General features: G+C 48.4%; 1 protein-coding gene across 1 annotated transcript; it reads right to left on the bottom strand.

Moving 5' to 3' along the window:
- Positions 1-533: 533 nt before the first annotated feature.
- PTPN22 (protein tyrosine phosphatase non-receptor type 22) lies at positions 534-18,324 on the bottom strand. Its single transcript, XM_015650731.2, has 21 exons — positions 18,165-18,324; positions 15,210-15,318; positions 14,170-14,246; positions 13,158-13,253; positions 12,709-12,747; positions 12,231-12,302; positions 12,094-12,153; positions 11,566-11,708; positions 10,732-10,798; positions 9,700-9,777; positions 9,081-9,173; positions 7,666-7,742; positions 6,032-6,720; positions 4,930-5,016; positions 4,670-4,800; positions 3,954-3,981; positions 3,502-3,582; positions 3,105-3,208; positions 2,414-2,444; positions 1,602-1,679; positions 534-1,296 (listed from the first exon to the last, which is right to left on the bottom strand). The coding sequence occupies exons 1-21, from the start codon at positions 18,249-18,251 to the stop codon at positions 1,232-1,234; spliced, it is 2,292 nt and encodes a 763-aa protein (XP_015506217.1). The 5' UTR covers positions 18,252-18,324; the 3' UTR covers positions 534-1,231.
- Between the last annotated feature and the right edge of the window lie 127 nt (positions 18,325-18,451).

The raw sequence follows: 18,451 nt of genomic DNA, 5'->3' as shown, positions 1-18,451 counted from the left end.
TTTTGTTTTAGTGATGTTTGTCGCTTGTTCTTAAGTACTTCATCCATTAAACACCGACCGCGGTATGCTGCGGACGCTATCCCCGTGAGGCAGATGATGTGGATTGGAGAGAGCCTAAGGAGACCATCCCTGCCCCTGGCAGTGGGATGGAATAAAATCATTGAATCAGAATGTTGAGGGTTGGGAGGGAACTTCAAAAGCTCGTTTCACCCTCTGCCATGGGCTAGGGCACCTTCCACTACACCAGGTTGCTCCAAACCGCGTCCAGTCTGCGAGAATACAGGAATAAAAAGGTAAAGGCTTTCACTGGTTTCTGCTGTTAAGAAAACACATGACTACAGTAATAAAAAAGGCAATTTTGGGTACTCCCTCATTTTTAAGCCAGCTGAGTTTTCCATTCGAGCTGTGGTCAGCAGATTGTTCTTGACCAAATTCCTCAAATCCCACTTTGATGGAATCTGGTGAGAAATCTTGTATTTCCTGTTCCCACCTGAAATTCTGTGCTGGAAAATAACAAATCCTTAAAAACAGCATTGTTTTTAAAATACAATAATATTTTGCTTGCTGTCATGGTGTTTTGGGATTTTTTTTTTTCCCCAGGTAGAAGAGCAACTGGGTCAACCAATTGTGTGGTCCTTACACTGGTTTTGTTTCTATGGGATCAATCACCATCCTAAGTATTATTGCCCCAAAATCCAGACAAATGCTCTGATTCGCTCAGATGGGGAAAAAAGGTGCTTATTTCTAAAATTTGGGATGCTAATTCCCTCTTAGTCCAAGTAATGTAAACATTTCAGTGTCTTTGATTACAGTACACATAAATATGTGAGAAAGGGTCTTGATCCACCTCGCTCTGCTCCGTTGGCTTTCTAGATCATTCCATAGTTGTCACTGGGTCCCATCATCGGTTTATGCTCAAATCCATCCTTTTGAAGTGATTACATTCCAAAACATGACAAAAAAATGTTTCTCCCTAGGATAAAACTTGTATTCCAAAACTTGTATACCTTCCATCCCATTGTGAATTAACTGAAAGTGGCTGGTACTTTTACATTTTTGACTTTAAAACTCCAGTTTTAAATTCAGTGAATGTGCAAGTAGTGCCTGAGATGCCAATACCGTGTAACAGCTTTGGATGTGTTTATTTTGGTGGAAGCTTCACTGGGATGGGCATTCGAAGAATTTCAGGATGACTTCACAAATCTGCAACACCAAGTCTATGAGAATACATCTAAATATTCCATGCTGGGGGTGGATTTCTTGGTCCTTTAGGTTTTGAAAATCGATTTGCAAAGCCTAGGAAGAAATTATATATATTTTTAACGCAACAAATTCGGTATGTTACAGATGCTGATTATGTAATCTCTTAAAATAACACAGGAATTGAAAATACTTGTAATTTAAGATCTTTCCCAAGATTTAAGATATGACAGAAAAGCAACATCCTGTCGTTGCAAATAAAGTTGTAAATGTGTAAAAACTAAATATGTAAAACCCAGTGAGCATTATTTGAAATATTTGTAGCTTGTAAGTGTTCTGCCTGGCATTTAGACTCCCAAGAACCAGGTTCTTCCTACCAAAACACAAAAAGAAAAACATACCAAAGTTAAGGAAAGACCTCGGAGAGTTTGTCGGGGCAGGTTCTGATGATTTTGTCAGTGAAGATGGACTGCAGATGCCTAGAAATAAAAAATGAGACTGGAGCAGTTGGTCACTGTTAATTCCAGAGCTGAACTTGTGGAATCATGGAATTCTTTAGGCTGGAAAAGGGCTCTAAGATCAAGTCCAATCATTAAACCAGCACCAAGCCCTGTCCAACCTGGCCTTGGACACTGCCAGGGATCCAGGGGCAGCCACAGCTTCTCAGGGCACCCTGCCAGGGCCTCTCCACCCTCACAGGGGAAATTTCCTCCTTCCTTAATTTGTGCAATCCCATATTTACAGGGAGTGGATTTACTACTGCAGCAAGACCTGCTGAGAAAACATGGCCTCAGAAGTACTTTAAACCATTTTTAGCAGTCCTGTTTTCAAGATGAGCATTTTAATTTTAGTTGAAAGGGATTTGAGTGAGAGATTCCTTATTTATGCTCCAAACAGCCTGGTCAGAATCTCAGCTGGGGCTCACATTCTCCCAGCACCCAAATCTCCCATTCGTAGGGTCCTGCAACACAGGTTTGAATGACCTGAAGAATTTGATAATTTGTCCCCAAAGGGCTGCACAGCATCCTTATGACATTCCTACAACAGCTACAGCTCTCCAGGTGAGAAGGTGCTCAGCTGCACAGCTCTGTGTGTCCCACTCCAAACTGCAGGGAATTTCACATTGGAAAAGTTCAGGTGCTTGGTATTTCCATCCCACACATTTAAATACTTGCTTAAATCCGTTTGAAAGATATTAGCCTGAATGACTTACTTTTTCGCACATTTTTCAATATTTTCAAGCTCTGTAAAAAAAAAAAAAAAGAAAAAAGGCTAGCTGGGAAAAATGTCTGAAGCAGTGGATCAGCTACTGTGGTAAAGGGAATTTGTGCACATGTATAAAAGCACTGATAAATGTACATGTATAAGTCGATCAGCTACTGTGGGAATTCACTGGCAAATGCACAAGTATCACATTTCATAAAAAGTAAACTTTGTGCCACTCTCTTTGGCTTTTCCCTTGTCATCCCAAATGCTTCCAGTTTTTATTTTCCTTGCTGTTTTCCTCAAGCACTTTTCTGATCCACCGTAACAGTACAATCTCACAAGGATAATTAACAGGAGGCTCAACAAGAGGAGTCTGGCCATGGTTCTGTCCTTGTAGGACAGACTCAGACTCCACTGGAGCAACTTTTTCCCAGCAGAACTGGCACTGCAGGTGGATGGAATGCCAAGGCACAACCACTGGCACAGGCAGGGCTGGCCTACCCCGTTCCCAGTGCAGACAGGGTTGGTGTTGGCAGTTGTACACCAGAAGATTTTTATTACTCTTGTTTTCTTGCCCTAAACACAAGCGCTCTCAAAGCAGGCCCTGTTCCCCCAGTGACCAGTGAGAGAGCAGCACTGGCTGGGCCAGAGCTCTTCTCTCTCCCTCTAACGGTTTCCACACCTCTTGTTTCTTTTACCTTGCTCCTCCTGAAGCATTTCATGAGTTCTTTGGATGATGTTTCTGAGCCCTTGTTCTCCAAACCCGCAGGAGTCGAGGAGTTTCTTGCAGCAGGCTGCAGACCTGGGAACATACATCATGCGTACATTTTCAGTGGTCATTCACAAATCCTCCTGCTTTTTTCCTAGTGCTTTAGTGTTGCTTTTCATCTCCTCTAATGCAGCACTTCCAGAAATTTTCTGCAGGTTCCCTACTTGTGTTTGTTTTCGTTGTGTTTGCTGAACTGTCCTGCAGGGAAGTGCTGAAGCACTACCTGGTAATGCTTTGAACAAGTGGGCCACACTCTCAGAGATGTACAGCTTTAGGTGTGAGTGTAAAACCTCAGTTACATCCTGAAAAAAGAGCTCAGCACTTACTTGCTGCCTCAGCGAGAACAAACGACTCCGGGGTTCTTTCAGGAAGCGGAGGAGGAGAATTAGAGGGATCCTGGGTTGTCTCTGAGAAAGCAAAGATAAAAGAGTTGGTTACCTAGCTTTAAAGTAAAACAAACAAACAAACAAACAAACAAATATATATATTAGAAGCAACCATTTTATCTCAGTTGTCTCAAAGGAGACACACAACATGCAGACAAAGGGGAGGCTGCAAGGAACATCCTCATGTACAGGATGAGGCAGAAGCAGATAAACCACCAGTTAATTTGGTTGCAGAAATGTCTGCTTCTGGTTAGAACTATTTAGTTGCAGAACTATTTAGCAACGATTTCCTTTGCACTGAGCACAGATCCTAAACACATTCACTAAATAAAACAGTTTTAGAAAAAAAGCAGGTCTTAATTCCAAAGATTATCCCAGTGTTAAACTTATACCTGTTTGTGGGCTCCAAAACTTCACACTCTGGAAACAAAAAACAAGGCAGGTATTTAAAATTCACACATCCAAATGTTATTTTCTTGCACACAAGGAAGCCAGAGAAGACAAGGAAAGGATGTGATGTGCAAACACCCTCCCACATACACCTCCGTGCTCGTGGAAAGGAAGACAGACTTGTGCCTCATTCTTCCACTTCACAGAGCTGTCACTCAGCTATGGGATGATCAAGAGATACCTAAATTTTCTTCAGCTTTTGTTCATTCCACAGGGCTGTGTGAAGCTCAGCAGAGCACTAATGTCCTGTCTTTGTTATCCTTCTCTAAATAAGGGACAATATGTTTATTACCCTGTACTGGTCTTAGAATCCCAAAAAATAATGTTTGGAGTAAAGTAGATGTTGGTGAGAAGGATCTAGACTGAGGCCACATCTTCTTTCCAAACTCACGTCCTGAAATTCCTGCAAGTGTTCAAAGCCAAGGTTTGGAGCAACCTGGTTTAGTGGAAGGTGTCCCTGCCCATGGCAGGGGGAGTGGAATGGGATTCTCTTAAGAGTCCCTTCCAACCCAAGCCATCCCATGATTCTGTGATTCTATGAAATAGTTCATGGCAAGTACAAAGTACCAAAACTAGAGATTTTCTCACAGAAGGAAATGTGGTAAGGAGATTGGCATAGGAATAGTGCCAGAAAAGAGGTAAAAAGCCACTTAGTTACCTTACATGGTCTCAGTCTCACAGGGTCATGAAACCCCTCTGAGTAAGACTCGCCACTCCACTCCCAGGATGTTCCAATATTTGGATTTCTGTCTGGAAGCTGGAAATCCAAAGTGGCCTGAGGAAATTGCCCTAGAAGCAATTGAACACCAGAGAGATCATTCCTCATCCCAGACACTGCCAGATACTATGGAACCACCCCGATGTTGGATGAGCCCTCAGTGCTGCTCAGACCCACTTTTAATGTTGTTAATCACTCACCCGGCTCACTGGCCACAATGAAGGACTCGGGGGTGCGCTGGGGCAGGGGTGGAGGAGCATCATCATCATCAGGCTGTGGTAGGGGGGCTGATTGGAGAGACACAGACAGGTTACTGGCATGGCAGGAAATAAGGGGGACTGCAGACCTTTGTAGGGAAGGGGGCTGCTCCTGCCCTGCTACGCACCAGAGATTAAGGTTAAACAGCTCTAAACTGTGGTTTGACATACAAATAATTGCCAGCACCAATGCACAAGGAAAATGAGCATAAGCCAGCACAGAGCCAGGCACACAGCTGGGGGTTCTGCTGCTGCTTGGCTCGAGCTGCAGCTCACAGCACTTCCCAAGGGCACTGGAATAATGAGCATGTCTTTGTGGCATTGAATGCTGAGGGGCCTGGGCAGGACAAAGTGGAGCAAAAGCTGTGCACAACAGGAAATTGCACCAGGACTAACCAGAACAAGGAATAATTCCACCTTCCTCTTATGACAGGTGATGGATTTAAGGCTACAGATCTGGGCAAAACACTTGGGTTGAATCATGGAATCATTGAATGGGTTGGGTTGGAAGGGACCTTAAAAACCACTGAGATCCAACACCCCCACCATGGGAAGGGGTGTCGCCCGGGTTGCTCAGGGCCCCTGAAGCCCTGGATCTCTCAATCTCGGTGAGATTTCAGTGTCCCCCGCATGACACTCTGCAGCAAAGAGTGGGGTTTGACCTGAAAACTAGATCCTCAGAGAAAACTGTTTCTGGGAGCTTTCTGAATGCTTTTTGGAGCACCTTGGTTGTAGGAATTGGTCAGCACCATCCCTGCCTCCCTGTGAGAGCTGTTCTGAGCTGACACAGTGGTTCAGAGCAGCTGTGTAATGCAAACACCAAAATTACACTGCTCTAAAAATGTTTGTGGGAAAAAAATTCAGGCAGAATGAAAAGAGCGTGGAGATGAAACCAGTTGCTCCCTCAGCTCCCATGAGAGCCCAGCCCTGAGGAGCAGCTACAGCCCTGCCTGGACACCAGATGACCACACTGACAGCTCCCTCCAGCACACCCCAATCCAGAATGACCTGGTCCCCCATGTCCCCTTGTCCCAGTAGCACTTACCTGAGGGGAAGATCCTCTCCTGGTTCTGGGGAGCGTGGTGGGATGATGGGGAGCTGATTGTGCTGGGCTGTAGTGGGGCACTGGCAGAACACGAAGGGAGGAGCTCATCCTGCCCCTCCAGAAAGGGGAACATGGGGGACACAGGCTTGTCTGGAGAAAGTGATAAGAAGTAGGGGTCTTCTGCTGAGCACAGGTAAGGGTGAGGGCATTGCCCCTGGTTCCTGTGGCCTGAGGGGGCATCTGCTGCTCCTCTGGAGGGGTTCAGGTCCACAGGGGAAAACCCATCCTGGAAGTTCGAGCGGGTGGCTTTTGGCCACTGTGGACTCCAAACAGGCTTGGCATCCCCTGCATCCCATTCCAAGCCTTCTCCCCGCTGCCCCAGTGCTAGAGGGGTTGATACAGTCCATGCCAGAGGGGCTCTGGCACCAGGCCCCCTCCCTCCTGCTCCCTTTGGCTCCAGCTCCAGCTCCCAGCTGCAGTGTTTCTGAGGGGCATCCCCGGCAGCTGCCTGCCTACAGCTGATGGAGTTCAGAGCACTGAAGGAGATGGCCTGTCTGATGGGGGGCACTCCCTGGGCAGAGCTGTGTGCTCCAGGGGCACACAGTGGCGCCAGGGATGCTTTGCTCTGTGCCACTGGCCGGAGCTGTTGATGCCCGTTCTGCTGCTGAGCCTGCTCCTCTCGCTCCGAGCTGCAGTAAAAGCACAACAAAGTGGTCTGGGGTCAAAGCCATGGAGGGCTCAGAAAATGTTAGCCCACTAACAGAGCCCACAGCACTGCTCCCAGGAGCAATTCCCTCAGGAATGCACAGCCCAGCTTCAAGCGAGGAGCACAGGGAAGGACTGTGCTCCATTTCAACACTGTCAAATGGTGAACAAAGGAGGCCCCTTTATGCCAGCAAACTGAACCAAAAAGCAAAATTATTTACAGAGAGCACTGCCATCCTAAACATATCCACAGAGAGATCCCACCAGCTTTGGAAGCTGCTGTTATTGGGAAGCTGGATCCTCAGGATTGCTATTCCTGCAGCAAGGGGCACTGGAGTGGAATGTGCAGATGGAAGATGGGACCAGTGCAGGGAAATTCCATGCCAGGCAGAAGGCTGGGATGATACAGCCTGTGTGTTCATGGGATGTTTTTCTACTGTTCTCTACTGTTTTCAGTTTGTGTGAAACACTGTGTGACACAAAGCCCAGGGCAGAACAAGGGGACAGATAATGGCACAGGGAAGAGGCTGGGACACATCAGTGGGAAGAGCAGGAATTATAGGAAATTAGGAAAAGTTTCTTCACTGAGGGGGTGATCAGGCATTGCAACAGGCTGGCCAGGGAAGTGGTGGAAATATCATCTGTGAGTGTTCAAAAAACCTTTAGATGTGGCACTTGGGGACATGGTTTAGTGTTGGACCTGGCAGTGCTGGGTTAATGGTTGTGCTCAGTGGTCTTAGAGAACTTTTCCAATCTTTATGATTCCATGAATTATGTTAGGAACAAACATTGAGTGAAAGTGGGACTCAAGGGAGGCAACAGATCCTGAGAGCTAAAGTGTTCCAAAGCACACATCAAAAAGTTCATCTCTCTGAAATCGTGTGGATGACTGCAAATACCAACCAGGGATACTTGTGCTGAGGCCTTACCAGGTGAGTAAACTCAGGCCGTAAATGTCTTCCAGTGGAGTCAGGACTGGCTTGGCTACAGGGTGCCCTGCTCCTTCCTAGGGAAAGGAAATGTTTGCAAACAAGGGTGAGGAGGCAGAATGCAAAGAACACCAACGCATTGCTTCAGGAGCAGTGATTTTTGCCAAATACTTCTAATTACTAAAGCACTTGAGAAATGACACCAAGGTGGAGCTGAAAACTGCAGACAGAACTTCCTGAAGAGCAACTCCTGCCAGCACCTTTCTGAAATGAGAGTACAGTGAGCCCTACAACCATCCAGCTGTGCCAAACAGCTGGCAGGCAGCCTGTGCAGACACTCTGCCTTCAGGAACCCACACTGGGCAAGCTGGGTGCTGGTTTTACTCATGACACAGGCTCATGGCCATCCCAGAGCTCTGCACAGTGTCCTCAGAGGACAGGGAGGTTTAGGGGGCCAAGAGGTTTGAGCAAGAGCTACAAAACCACATCCTGACTTGAAACGTCCTCTGCACTTTGTGTCAACCCAGCCCTCTGTGACCTTTGCTCACAGACTGTCCTTAACCAGTTCAAAAAGGCTTTTTCCAGATATTTTCTCACTCAGCTCTGGCTTGGAATGTCCTGCAAATCCTATGGCAAAACTGAGGCTTAAGTCCCATTGCAGGATCCCCTTCCCAATTCTTAAAAGTTTCTGACAAAATGAGCTCATTGTGACCTTCCAGGCTTTTCTGTGATGCATTTCCTTTCCTGGATTTGAGCCAGTGAGGCTCATGTCAGCAGTCACAGAACAGCAAGAGCAAAGAAAACCTCAACCAAAGATGTTTTGGCTATTCCTGTTATAATGCAACTTCACACCAAGACCACATTCCTTTTCCTCAGAGGTGTAACAGATTTGTGAGACTTTGCCATGTTTTTTTCACGAGATATTTCCCCCAATGCCCTCCAACAGACAGGCTGTAGTGCTGATTCCCTCACTAGCACATGTCTGGTAACACTTTCAGCCTCACTGCCTTGTGATCTTAAGCTTCCCAAGCTGGATCTTCCCAACCTGGTCTGAAAATCCCTCAGCAGCTTGTGAGCACTCCATGAAGACAAGTTTCACTAGCACATCCCCATGGAAATCAGTCATGATAGAAAATTTGTGCTGTTTTCTTCCCTCACATTAAACAATGGTAAAAATATATAGAAAATAGAAAATGGTTTTGAGACTGAAGAAGATCTAGGTCTTGTTTGTGATGAGCATTGCACATTCAGGGGAAGACCTGGATTCATGAGTTAAGATCAAAAGAGACACAGTTTGTGTATCAAGGGGAGCAGAAAATATAGAATTCGTCCCAGGTCTGCACCAGGAATTGAGGTTAGTGCTGGAGTGCTCTTGCAGGGTGCAAGAGGCAGGGTGTTTGTCCTGGGACTTTTACCTGTGAAGCAGCAGAATCTTTCTGGGCATCGAATGCTTGAATCTGCCTTTTGAAGAGCTCAATCACCGCATCGTAAACCAGCTCATACTGCTCCTGCATTCCAGACAGACAAAAAAATGTGACAGCCAGCACCAGTGGGACCTGTAAGTGGCCACCTCTTACCAAGCAAGCATCACCTCAGAGAGAAGTGGCCTTTCCTGTCCTTTGGCAGGGTGTGGATTCTGAGAAGAGGCAGAAGCCACAACTCTCACAGTGTTCACACTGAAGCATTTGGGGGGGGTTTGGGTTTGCAAACCATGCTGTTCTACATTGAGCTTCCTCTTCAGTCTGGTGCAGCTGAGAAAAGTTCCCACTTTATTGCCTGGATAGTCCCTGGTTTCACAGTGTAAGTGCACAATAAATCACACTGTGAGCACTGGCCCAGCTGTCCACAAGGAAACTCTCAGCTCCCAAATTAATTTCTGCCAAATCATTGTTCTGTTCAGGAAAGAGATTTTGCACAACAGCTCCACACCCCAGCTCCCACCAGCACCACTGCTCTGGGTCTCCCTGCTGTGAACCCTCATGGGAAAAGGTGAGGTCCCAGCAAGGACCAGCTGATGACATTCCCCAAACATGCCTTGGTCTGCACTATGCAAGGTCTTTGTGTGCGCATTTCCTGGATCAGACTGAAAACACTGAAGTTCACTGGAACAATCTGGCAGAAAGAGAAAAGACAAAATGGTTTTAAACTAAAGGAGAAGAGATTTAGATTTAATATTGAGAAGGAATTCTTCCCTGTGAGGGTGGGGAGGCCCTGGCACAGGTTGCCCAGAGCAGCTGTGGCTGCTCCATCCCTGGAAGTGTCCCAAGGCCAGGGTGGATGGGGCTTGGAGCCACCTGGGATAGTGGAAGGTACCCCTGCCCATGGCAGGGGGCTGGAATTAAAGATCCTTCCAACCCAAATCTTTCCATGATTTCTATGACTTCTCTGACAAAAAAATTACGGACAGGTCTAATTCCACAAATTTTCCAAGTCCTGATGCAGTTCAGAGCATTGTCTGAAATCCAGGCCTGCAACTGCAATAATTTCTAACAAAGCACACGCTTAAAGTGCTATTTAATTTATTACAAGCCATCCTCCTCCCTCCTGTCTCACACTCCACACAAAATACCCTTTTTATAACAGCTGTGGGCAGCACGAAGGACGTGACACTGATTTCCCAGCTGGATCGGTTCAGGTAACTGTAGAACAGAAGACAGCAGGCTCTCCTCTGAGTCCTAGGGATTACTGCCTGTACCATTACTGGAGAGTCAGACTAAAGCAAGGGGGTGGTTTGGAAACACTGAACTTCTGATGTGTGGGTGTGGAGAGACAAATATAGACAGCAAAGATGTATTGGAGAATGAAGGTCAGCACAGGCCCAGGTGCTGTGAGCTGAGGGCAGCAGTGGAGGGGAGATTCTGCCCCACTGGTGTGAAGCTGTCAGTGCCTGAAGAGAGAGGAGTGGCACAAACTGGGAATGGGGATCCCGCACTTTGGCCACTGGGGAGCTCCCATGCACCTGAAACCCACCTGAGTGCAGTCAGAGGGGGCGAAAGTCAGAGGGAAGTCTGGGGAGGGACGGGAGGGTGCAGGTGCCATTGGAGGCAGCAAGGGGCTGGCACTCACCCCGTCCTTCAGCAGCCTCTGGGTGTAGTCGATGGCACAGATGACACCAGTTCTGCCACAGCCAGCACTGCAACGACAGCCGCAGGGGCACGGGGTGGGCATGCTGTGTTTTCTGACAGGGATGTTTGGAGAAGACCCACAGCCACCTGTGACCTTGCCATGCCACACACAGCCTGCAGACCTGCAGGATGCTGCAGCTTCAGCCCATGCAGGGCTGCCCAGGGTTGGGAGGCACAGTTCATCCCCTGAGAACAGCTCTCAGTCCTCCCGTGGTAACCAGCACACGTGGACATGCCCAGTGGTGGTGGTCTCTGGTCCAGACATTCTCACTTTCTACAGCTCCCTGACAGGAGGGTGTAGCCAGCCGGATATTGGTCTCCTCTAACAAGAGACAGGACAAGGGGAAATGGTCTCAGGTTGCTCCAGGGGAGCTTTAGATTGCATATTAGGGAAAATTTCTATACCAAAAGCATTGTCAAGCACTGGCACAGGCTGTTCAGGGCAGTGTTGAAGTCACCAGTGAAAGGATGTGTAGATGTGGCACTTAAGGACATGGTTTAGTGGTGGCCTTGGCAGTGCTGGGTGAATGGTTGGACTTGACCCTCTTAAGGGACTTTCCCAACCTAAACAATTGCATGGTTCTGTGATTCTGTTGCTGCTGCCTCCTTCCCTTTCCCCTGGCCATGCTGGCTGTTCTCAGAGGCACCCTTTGCCCTATAAGAGGATCTTGGCTATGGGCTTGGCCAACCTCCTTGCCCTGTGACCCCTCAGGACATGGGAGCACAGGGTTCTAGGGGCCAGCAGCCCTCCCCTGCTGGTAGCCAGGTCACCCACCTGCAGTGGATGCAGACAGGGACCCTGTCATCGGGCTGGTAGCAGCGAATGTCCCTGACAAGCTCCAGGATGGGCTCGATGGATGAGGGGACATGGTGGTCCGGCCAGTTTTTGTAGTGGAAGTGGTAGATGGTGCGGGTTGCCTGCAGTAGAAGAGAAGTGGCAGGGTCTGGGATGTCAGCATGGCAAGGGCAGCTGGATTTCTGCTCCATCCCCAGCTCCCATTGCACTAGCTGGGAAAGGGCAGAGCAGAATTTTGCAGTTGTTTTTGCTGCAAGAGCTGTTTTAAGACGTTCTTGGCCTCACTTACCCAGAGTCTGATTTGCCATGACTGACAAACACTTTCAGAAACTGAGGTCTGAGTTAATAAATTTTTTTACTTTCTTTGTTCCCTCAACTGCTGTCAAATCTAATACAGCAGCCTGAGCAATGTAAAATTTTCTGCACAAAATGTACCGTATTTTAATATATTATTTATAAAACAAAGCCAGCCCAGGTAGATTTTCTGCCTTGACCTTTCCTCCTTACCTCATTCAGGGTCACCTTTAAAGTTCTAATCACATACTCATTCCTCTTCTCCTCAGTCTCCTGCAGAAGAAGGAGTCAGAGTCAGATTTTCTGTGGGTGCCCTGGGGTGGGACAAGGTGCTGAGGTGCTGCACTCACACAGGTGATGGAGAAAGGGCCACAGTGCAGGGGGGAGCCGTCCACCTCTGCCCAATACCGCTCACATTTCTTCTGTTAGGACAAGCAGGATGCGTTTGGTTATTCCCCACTGGCCCAGCTGTGCCAGTGTCCTTTTCCACTTTTCAGGACAAAATTCACGCTGGGAAGAGGTTCGGCTCTTGCTGCTGTCCAGCTCCAGCCTCCCTTTCCTTGAAGCTGCCACTGCTGGTTTTCCCTTTCCAGGTAGATTCCCTATGCTACCAGAAAAGGCTAAAGAATTTCATGTAATCAGAGACTGGTTTGGGTTGGAAGGGACCTTAAAGATTATCTCATTTTACCCATGGGCAGGGACATCTTCCATTTGCAGTTGGAGACCCAAAAACCAGCTTATATCAAACAGACACTGGCTGTCACTAATGAAAATCTGCATCTCTCACCCTGCCCTGGCACTTGGGGCGATCTGTGACGTGCTACTCACCTTCCCCATTTCAAACTCCATACAAGCCATGACCACGACCTGCAGGAAGAAGGTTCATTAGAAAAGTCTGAACATGAGTTTTTTTATCCAGGCAGCAAAATTAAACTCATCTCTTGAGGGTACTTATCAGTGATAAAGAAACTCTGTGGACTGCCTTCCCCCAAGCCCCAACTGCCAGACGAGTCACACTGGGATGTCACCCACAGCCTGGCACATCATCCCAAAGCCAGATCCCAAAGGCAGGGACAGCCACCAGCAGACTCCTGCAGACTCCTGCCCTGGCACGAGCTGGGGGAGGCTGACAGGAGAGATGTGGGACACATACAACATCTGCAGTGAAACCCTGATACTCTCACTGGCCTACAATGGACTTCTGGCTGTAAGGACAGCTTTTCTTAAAAATAAAAGGATAAATGAAATTTATATTTGAATACAAATCTGCACCTTACCAGGACTTCATACTCCCAAATCATCCTCCAAAAGTCAGTGACAGTAGTGGGGAGAGGACCCTGGGTTGCAATGTACGCTCTTGGCCCATAGACACCCTGGAACATTCAAACAAGACATGGATGAGTCTGTGCATAGTTCACCAGCTGAAATAAAGTCATTCCCCTCTCTGAATTTAACTTCTATCAGCAAGGCCATTAAGGACTTTTTTCATATAGTTGAATTTTGGGCACATACATTAAATCGAGCAGTGGTGTGCAAACCAAAAGCAGGGCTTAGCTGGGGAGCTGGGACTGAGCTGAGATCTGCTCCCAGAGACCAGCACCAGTTCTTACAGTGCTTCTGGGAGCTTGGAGGTGATGTGGCCACAGCTCTGTTGCTGATGGCCGAAGAATGAGCTATGAGCTGTGATGCTGTTGGGAAGGTCTATTCTTCTGCAGACAGGTTACACAGAGCCCTGGGTCACTGGTCACTGTCATGGAGAATGAAGGGAACCTTCAGTGAATGAATGAATGAATGAATGAATCAATCAGTCAATCATCTATCTGTCTGTCTGTCAGAGAAGGGTTGTGGGCCCAGGACAGTCACAAAACTTGTACAGCTGCAGATGGAGCACTGTCCCACACTGATCTTCCACGTTGCTCGCCCCAGCAGTGGGTCCCAGCCGTGCAGCCCTGCAAGGCTTCCTGCCTCTGCACTGGTTGCAGCCCAGGTGACTCTGGCCACAGGCAGTTTTGCACCACTGTCACCCACCAAAGGCAGCAGTGGCAATGAGGAAGTTGGGGCTGTGAACCACAGACTGTTCCACCCCGGCACAACTGCACCCCTCTCTCCATAGCCCGATGCCTCTGTGCTGCACGGGGGACTCTGGAGGGCTCTCTCATCTCCCATCAGTTATCCTTGAGCACAGCCCAGAAACTGCTGCAGAGCCCTTTGGCTCACCAGAGCCCCTGACCCACTCCTCCTGGCACCACCAATACCTTTGCAGGACAAAATGCCACAAAAGAGGCAAACCTTGATGAAGCTGGCATTGATGTAATGAGAATCTGTGTCCGATGTAATCAGGGACAGCTCCACTCTGCTGTGGTCAACTGCAAAAGCAGGGAAAGCAGTCAGTGTCTGTCCTTCATGGTCACTGAGCCCGTGGAGGGCAGCACAAGGGGCTTTGGGGGAGCACTCAGGTCAGAGAGTTCCTCCAGGGCGGGTGGGTGGCTGTGCAAGCAGCTGATGTCCCTCCCACACCTCCCACAGCCCTGCTGCCTACACACACAGAGGATCAGGACAAGATCCTTTTGGAGAGTGAGGGAGGTTTTGTGAGAGAGCTGCAGGTGCTGCCACTACCCCAGTGCAATGCTGATCCCCCCTGACCATGCAGCACACCAAGGCCAAAACCACCTCACTGCTCCCTAGGCTCAAACCAAGTCTGTGGGGTTAGATACAAAGGTTTAAAGCTGGACTTGGTCTTGGAGGTATTTTCCAACTTCCAACTCTGTGATTTACTTTATTTTCCAAGTTGGAATGGATGAAAGAGACAGTCTGCTCTGACCCTGGGATAGGGTCCTTTGGGGACCACTGCACCAAGCCAAGCCAAACCAGGGTTTGCCTGTTGTCTGCTTTGTGCATCACGGAGACAGCATCATGCTGTCCAAAGGCCATTGGATGCAAGTGGTTGCAGAGCTAACAGAAAGCTTGCAAGGATAATCACTTGAGGATGTGTTTCCTAGTGAACAGAGTTCTTCTGTGTGTAGAAATATAACAGAATCACAGAATATCCTGAGTTGGAAAGGACCCACAAGGATCGAGTCCAACTCCCATCCCTGCACAGGACATCCCCAAAATCCCACCATGTGCCTGAGTGTTGATACATGCCAAAGTCTTCCAGAGCAGGCACTGCAGCAGCCAAAGGCCTAAATCTGAACAGCAGGACTCAAAGCCAACAGACAGCAATGAAATGCTCACATACAACAACGGTGCAGGCAGGCACCAGAGGATGAGAACAAGAAAAGCAAGAAAAACAAAAGGCTGAGTAGGAACATGTGCCATTTCCAACCTACAAGGTAAGATGTCCTTGTATCTGTTCTTCTTGACATTCTCTGGCTGCTCAGACGCTGCTGTAGGGTAGATTTTATCCGATCTGTACTTTGTTGACTGTCTCTTCAGCTTCTGTGATAAGAGTGGAACAAATTACAGCAGACGTGCTACAGCCAGCGCACTACTAGAGAGCACACAAAGGTCTCAGGTGGTCACGTTTGCTACCACAAAGCAAGGCCGGCACCATTAATTCTTTCCTGAGTGGCTTTGCTCAAGCAAGAATAGAGGCAGAACCACCTGAGAGCCCCAGCACAGGCTTCTGAACAGTGGAAAGTGTGTGCTGAGGCAGCCCACACGCCAGCTTGTGAAGTGACACACTCACTTCACAAGTGAAGCGAAACCTTCACAAGTGAGTGAGGCCCAGGGGAACCACTCTGAGTAAAAATGGCACCCAGATCAGAGGAGTAACAATGTCAAAGCACCTTCATCAAATTATACCAGAAAAGACAGGTAAATCTATTGATTTTTCTCACTTTGGTGGAGATGCTCCCATCTGCTGGAAGCAGCGATGCTCAAGTCACAAGCAACTGGAGCAGAGTGGCTGCATGGACTGATGAAAGAATAGGGAGGAGTCCTGGGACAGATCCTTAGGGCTGCAAATCTCTCATCTCTTTCATTTTCAGGGTAAGGCTGCAGCACTCATGGAGAGTTAAAGCATCTTTCTCCTGGCAAAGCATAGAATTTTATTTCACTGTCACCAGCTCCTAAATAACACACTCTATTTGTTGCCAGCAGTTTCAGAAGCACCATTCTTGCTTTTTTCTTTCATATTTTCTTTCATATTTTTTTGGTTTTAATATTAAACTGCAGTCTTAAAACACTAAATTCAGCCCCAATACCCTAAGAGCTAAACGAGATCTGATGGAATGAGTGAGGGAGGAGGTACAGGAGGCACAGGATAGTCCATATGTCCAGTCTCTATTAATTAAGAGCATGGGGCAGACACAGTGGGATAGAAATTAGGGGAGCAGGGTGGATTTTGTAGGCTCCATATCCCTGCAACCTTCTGAGCAACTCTGGTGTTAGTCACATCCTCCCGTTCCTCCTTCCAGTGCACCCCTAGCTTCCAGGGAAAGATTTCATGAAGGGGCATCACTCCATCCTAAAGCCAGTCTTCCCAGAACCAAGGCCCTGAAACATCTTGAGTTTTTGGTCCCTGAATAATCAGACACTAAACCACTTGGGAAATGCCGAGGTGTGACAATGGAAGTGAGAATCACAGAACCATGGAACATCCTGGGCTAGAAGGGACCCACAATAATCATTGAGTCCAACTCCTGGCCTTGCACAGACGCCCCAAAATCCCACCCTGTGTCTGAGAGCGTTGTCCAAATGCTCCTGGAGATCTGGCAGTCTCAGGGCTGTGCCCATTCCCTGGAGAGCCTGGGCAAGGTGCAGCTGTGAGTCTGCACAGTGGGAAGAAAGGGACTCTAACAAAACCCATATCATTTATAGTAATGGCACCACAATTTGCCAGTACAAATGCCTAGTCCCACAAGGAGAGGGCAGAAATTGGGGTGGAGAAATGGCACTGAATATTCCTATCACATTTGGAAACAGAAGCCAACATGATGTCCTGCTGAGGCCACCGCCTTGCAAAAGTGGCTGCAAATCAGGTCACTCTGAGAAGATCTTATCCCATACAACAGGAAATGCAGTCTTGACCATTTCCACCTGCCATTTTGATCAGAAATTAATACATCAGGCTGCTGAAGCCAGCCTGAGCACCAGGGCTCAGAGCCTCACACACACAGACACCCCGGCAGAGAGGGGAAACTCAGCAGGCTGTGACAGAGGTTTGTTCCATGGAACAACAGATTGTCACTGCAGGCTGAGATGAATCACTTCCCTCCACCCCAGACACCTGGAAACCAAGCACTCAGCTTTCCCCAAGTGTTTGAAGTGCCAGATTTTGCTGGTACGACAGAGCAGGGCTGGAGCTCATGGAGACCCCTCAGTATCCCAAAGCCCACTGCAGGGTCAGTCCAGTGTTTGACATGTTTCAGATCTCACAGAGGTACCAGTTTTGCCCTTCCCTATGTCTGTGAAAGCTGGGCAATGTCACTGCCCCTTAGAGCAACCTGGACAGCCTGTCAGAGCCATCGGCCTCCAGCTGATACACCAAGAGCTACCTCCCGCCACCAGCTTTAGCCATGAGGTGATATGTTGGCATCTGAGCCTCACCCTGACACCCAAACCAAAAAATGTTTCAGAGAGCTCACAAATTCAGGGCAATGCAGAACACAGGGGCTGGTGGGAGCCATCAGCATTTTGTGCAACTTTTGACTTGAGGGAAAATGAAAGTAGTTTCCAGGAGGGGCCAGGAGCACTGCTGGATGTAGAGCACGCAGATCCCAGATCCCAGAACAGTTTGGGTTGGAAGGGACATTAAAGCTCATCTCATTCCACCCTCTGCCATGGGCAGGGACACCTGCTGCTATCCCAGGTTGTTCCAAGCCCTGTGCAGCCTGGATTTGGACACTTCCAGGGACGAGGCACCCACAGCTGCCTTGGGCAGCCTGTGCTCTAGAGAAACAAGGACAAGCTGAGTCAAGGCAAAACCAGAGATCCCTGGCAGGAACCCGTGTGCCACTGGTCTAACAGGGGTGTGAAGGGCCAGAGGCTCTATATTCCTCCCTGTCCCCCCAGTTCTGTTACCAGGCAAAGTGAAACCATGTCCCAACAAGCGCATTCGCCCAGCAGAAAACAGGAAGCACTCGAGTAATTAGTTAAAAAGCAAACAGTTGAAATACAAACTATTAAATTCCTATCATGTCTACATTCCTCTTAGCCCAGTAAACTTGTGTGTGTCTGCTATAAAACTCCTAGAAAATCTCACTGTCACAGGTTTGAGAGGTGACCGAGCGATTCCCTCTGAAATGAGCTGAAACACTGAGCCAAGCCTTGAGTGAACTCACCAAAAACTCCTCTGCAAACTCTCCTTGGCTGAGCTTCTTGCCTTGGGCCCTTTCCAGGTTCTGTAGCAGGATCCCCCTTTGGTCCATGGCGCCAGAGCGTGCCTGGCCTGGCCCTCCTGGGAAGGGACATGTCAAGTGATCTGCGGCGGAAGGCGCTGCCGGGGAGCGCTGCCTGTGGTTTTCTGACTTCATCACAGCCCCAAAGGAAATTAGTGCGTAGCAGATAATCCTGGCCAAACAACACATGGCATGGGGCACTGGCACCCTCTGCTCAATCCAGCCCCACT

The sequence above is a fragment of the Parus major genome, chromosome 26, assembly GCF_001522545.3.
Source record: "Parus major isolate Abel chromosome 26, Parus_major1.1, whole genome shotgun sequence".
NCBI classification, from domain to species: domain Eukaryota; kingdom Metazoa; phylum Chordata; class Aves; order Passeriformes; family Paridae; genus Parus; species Parus major.
Note: the sequence above shows the minus strand (reverse complement) of the source record. Positions and strands in the feature narration are given on the sequence as shown.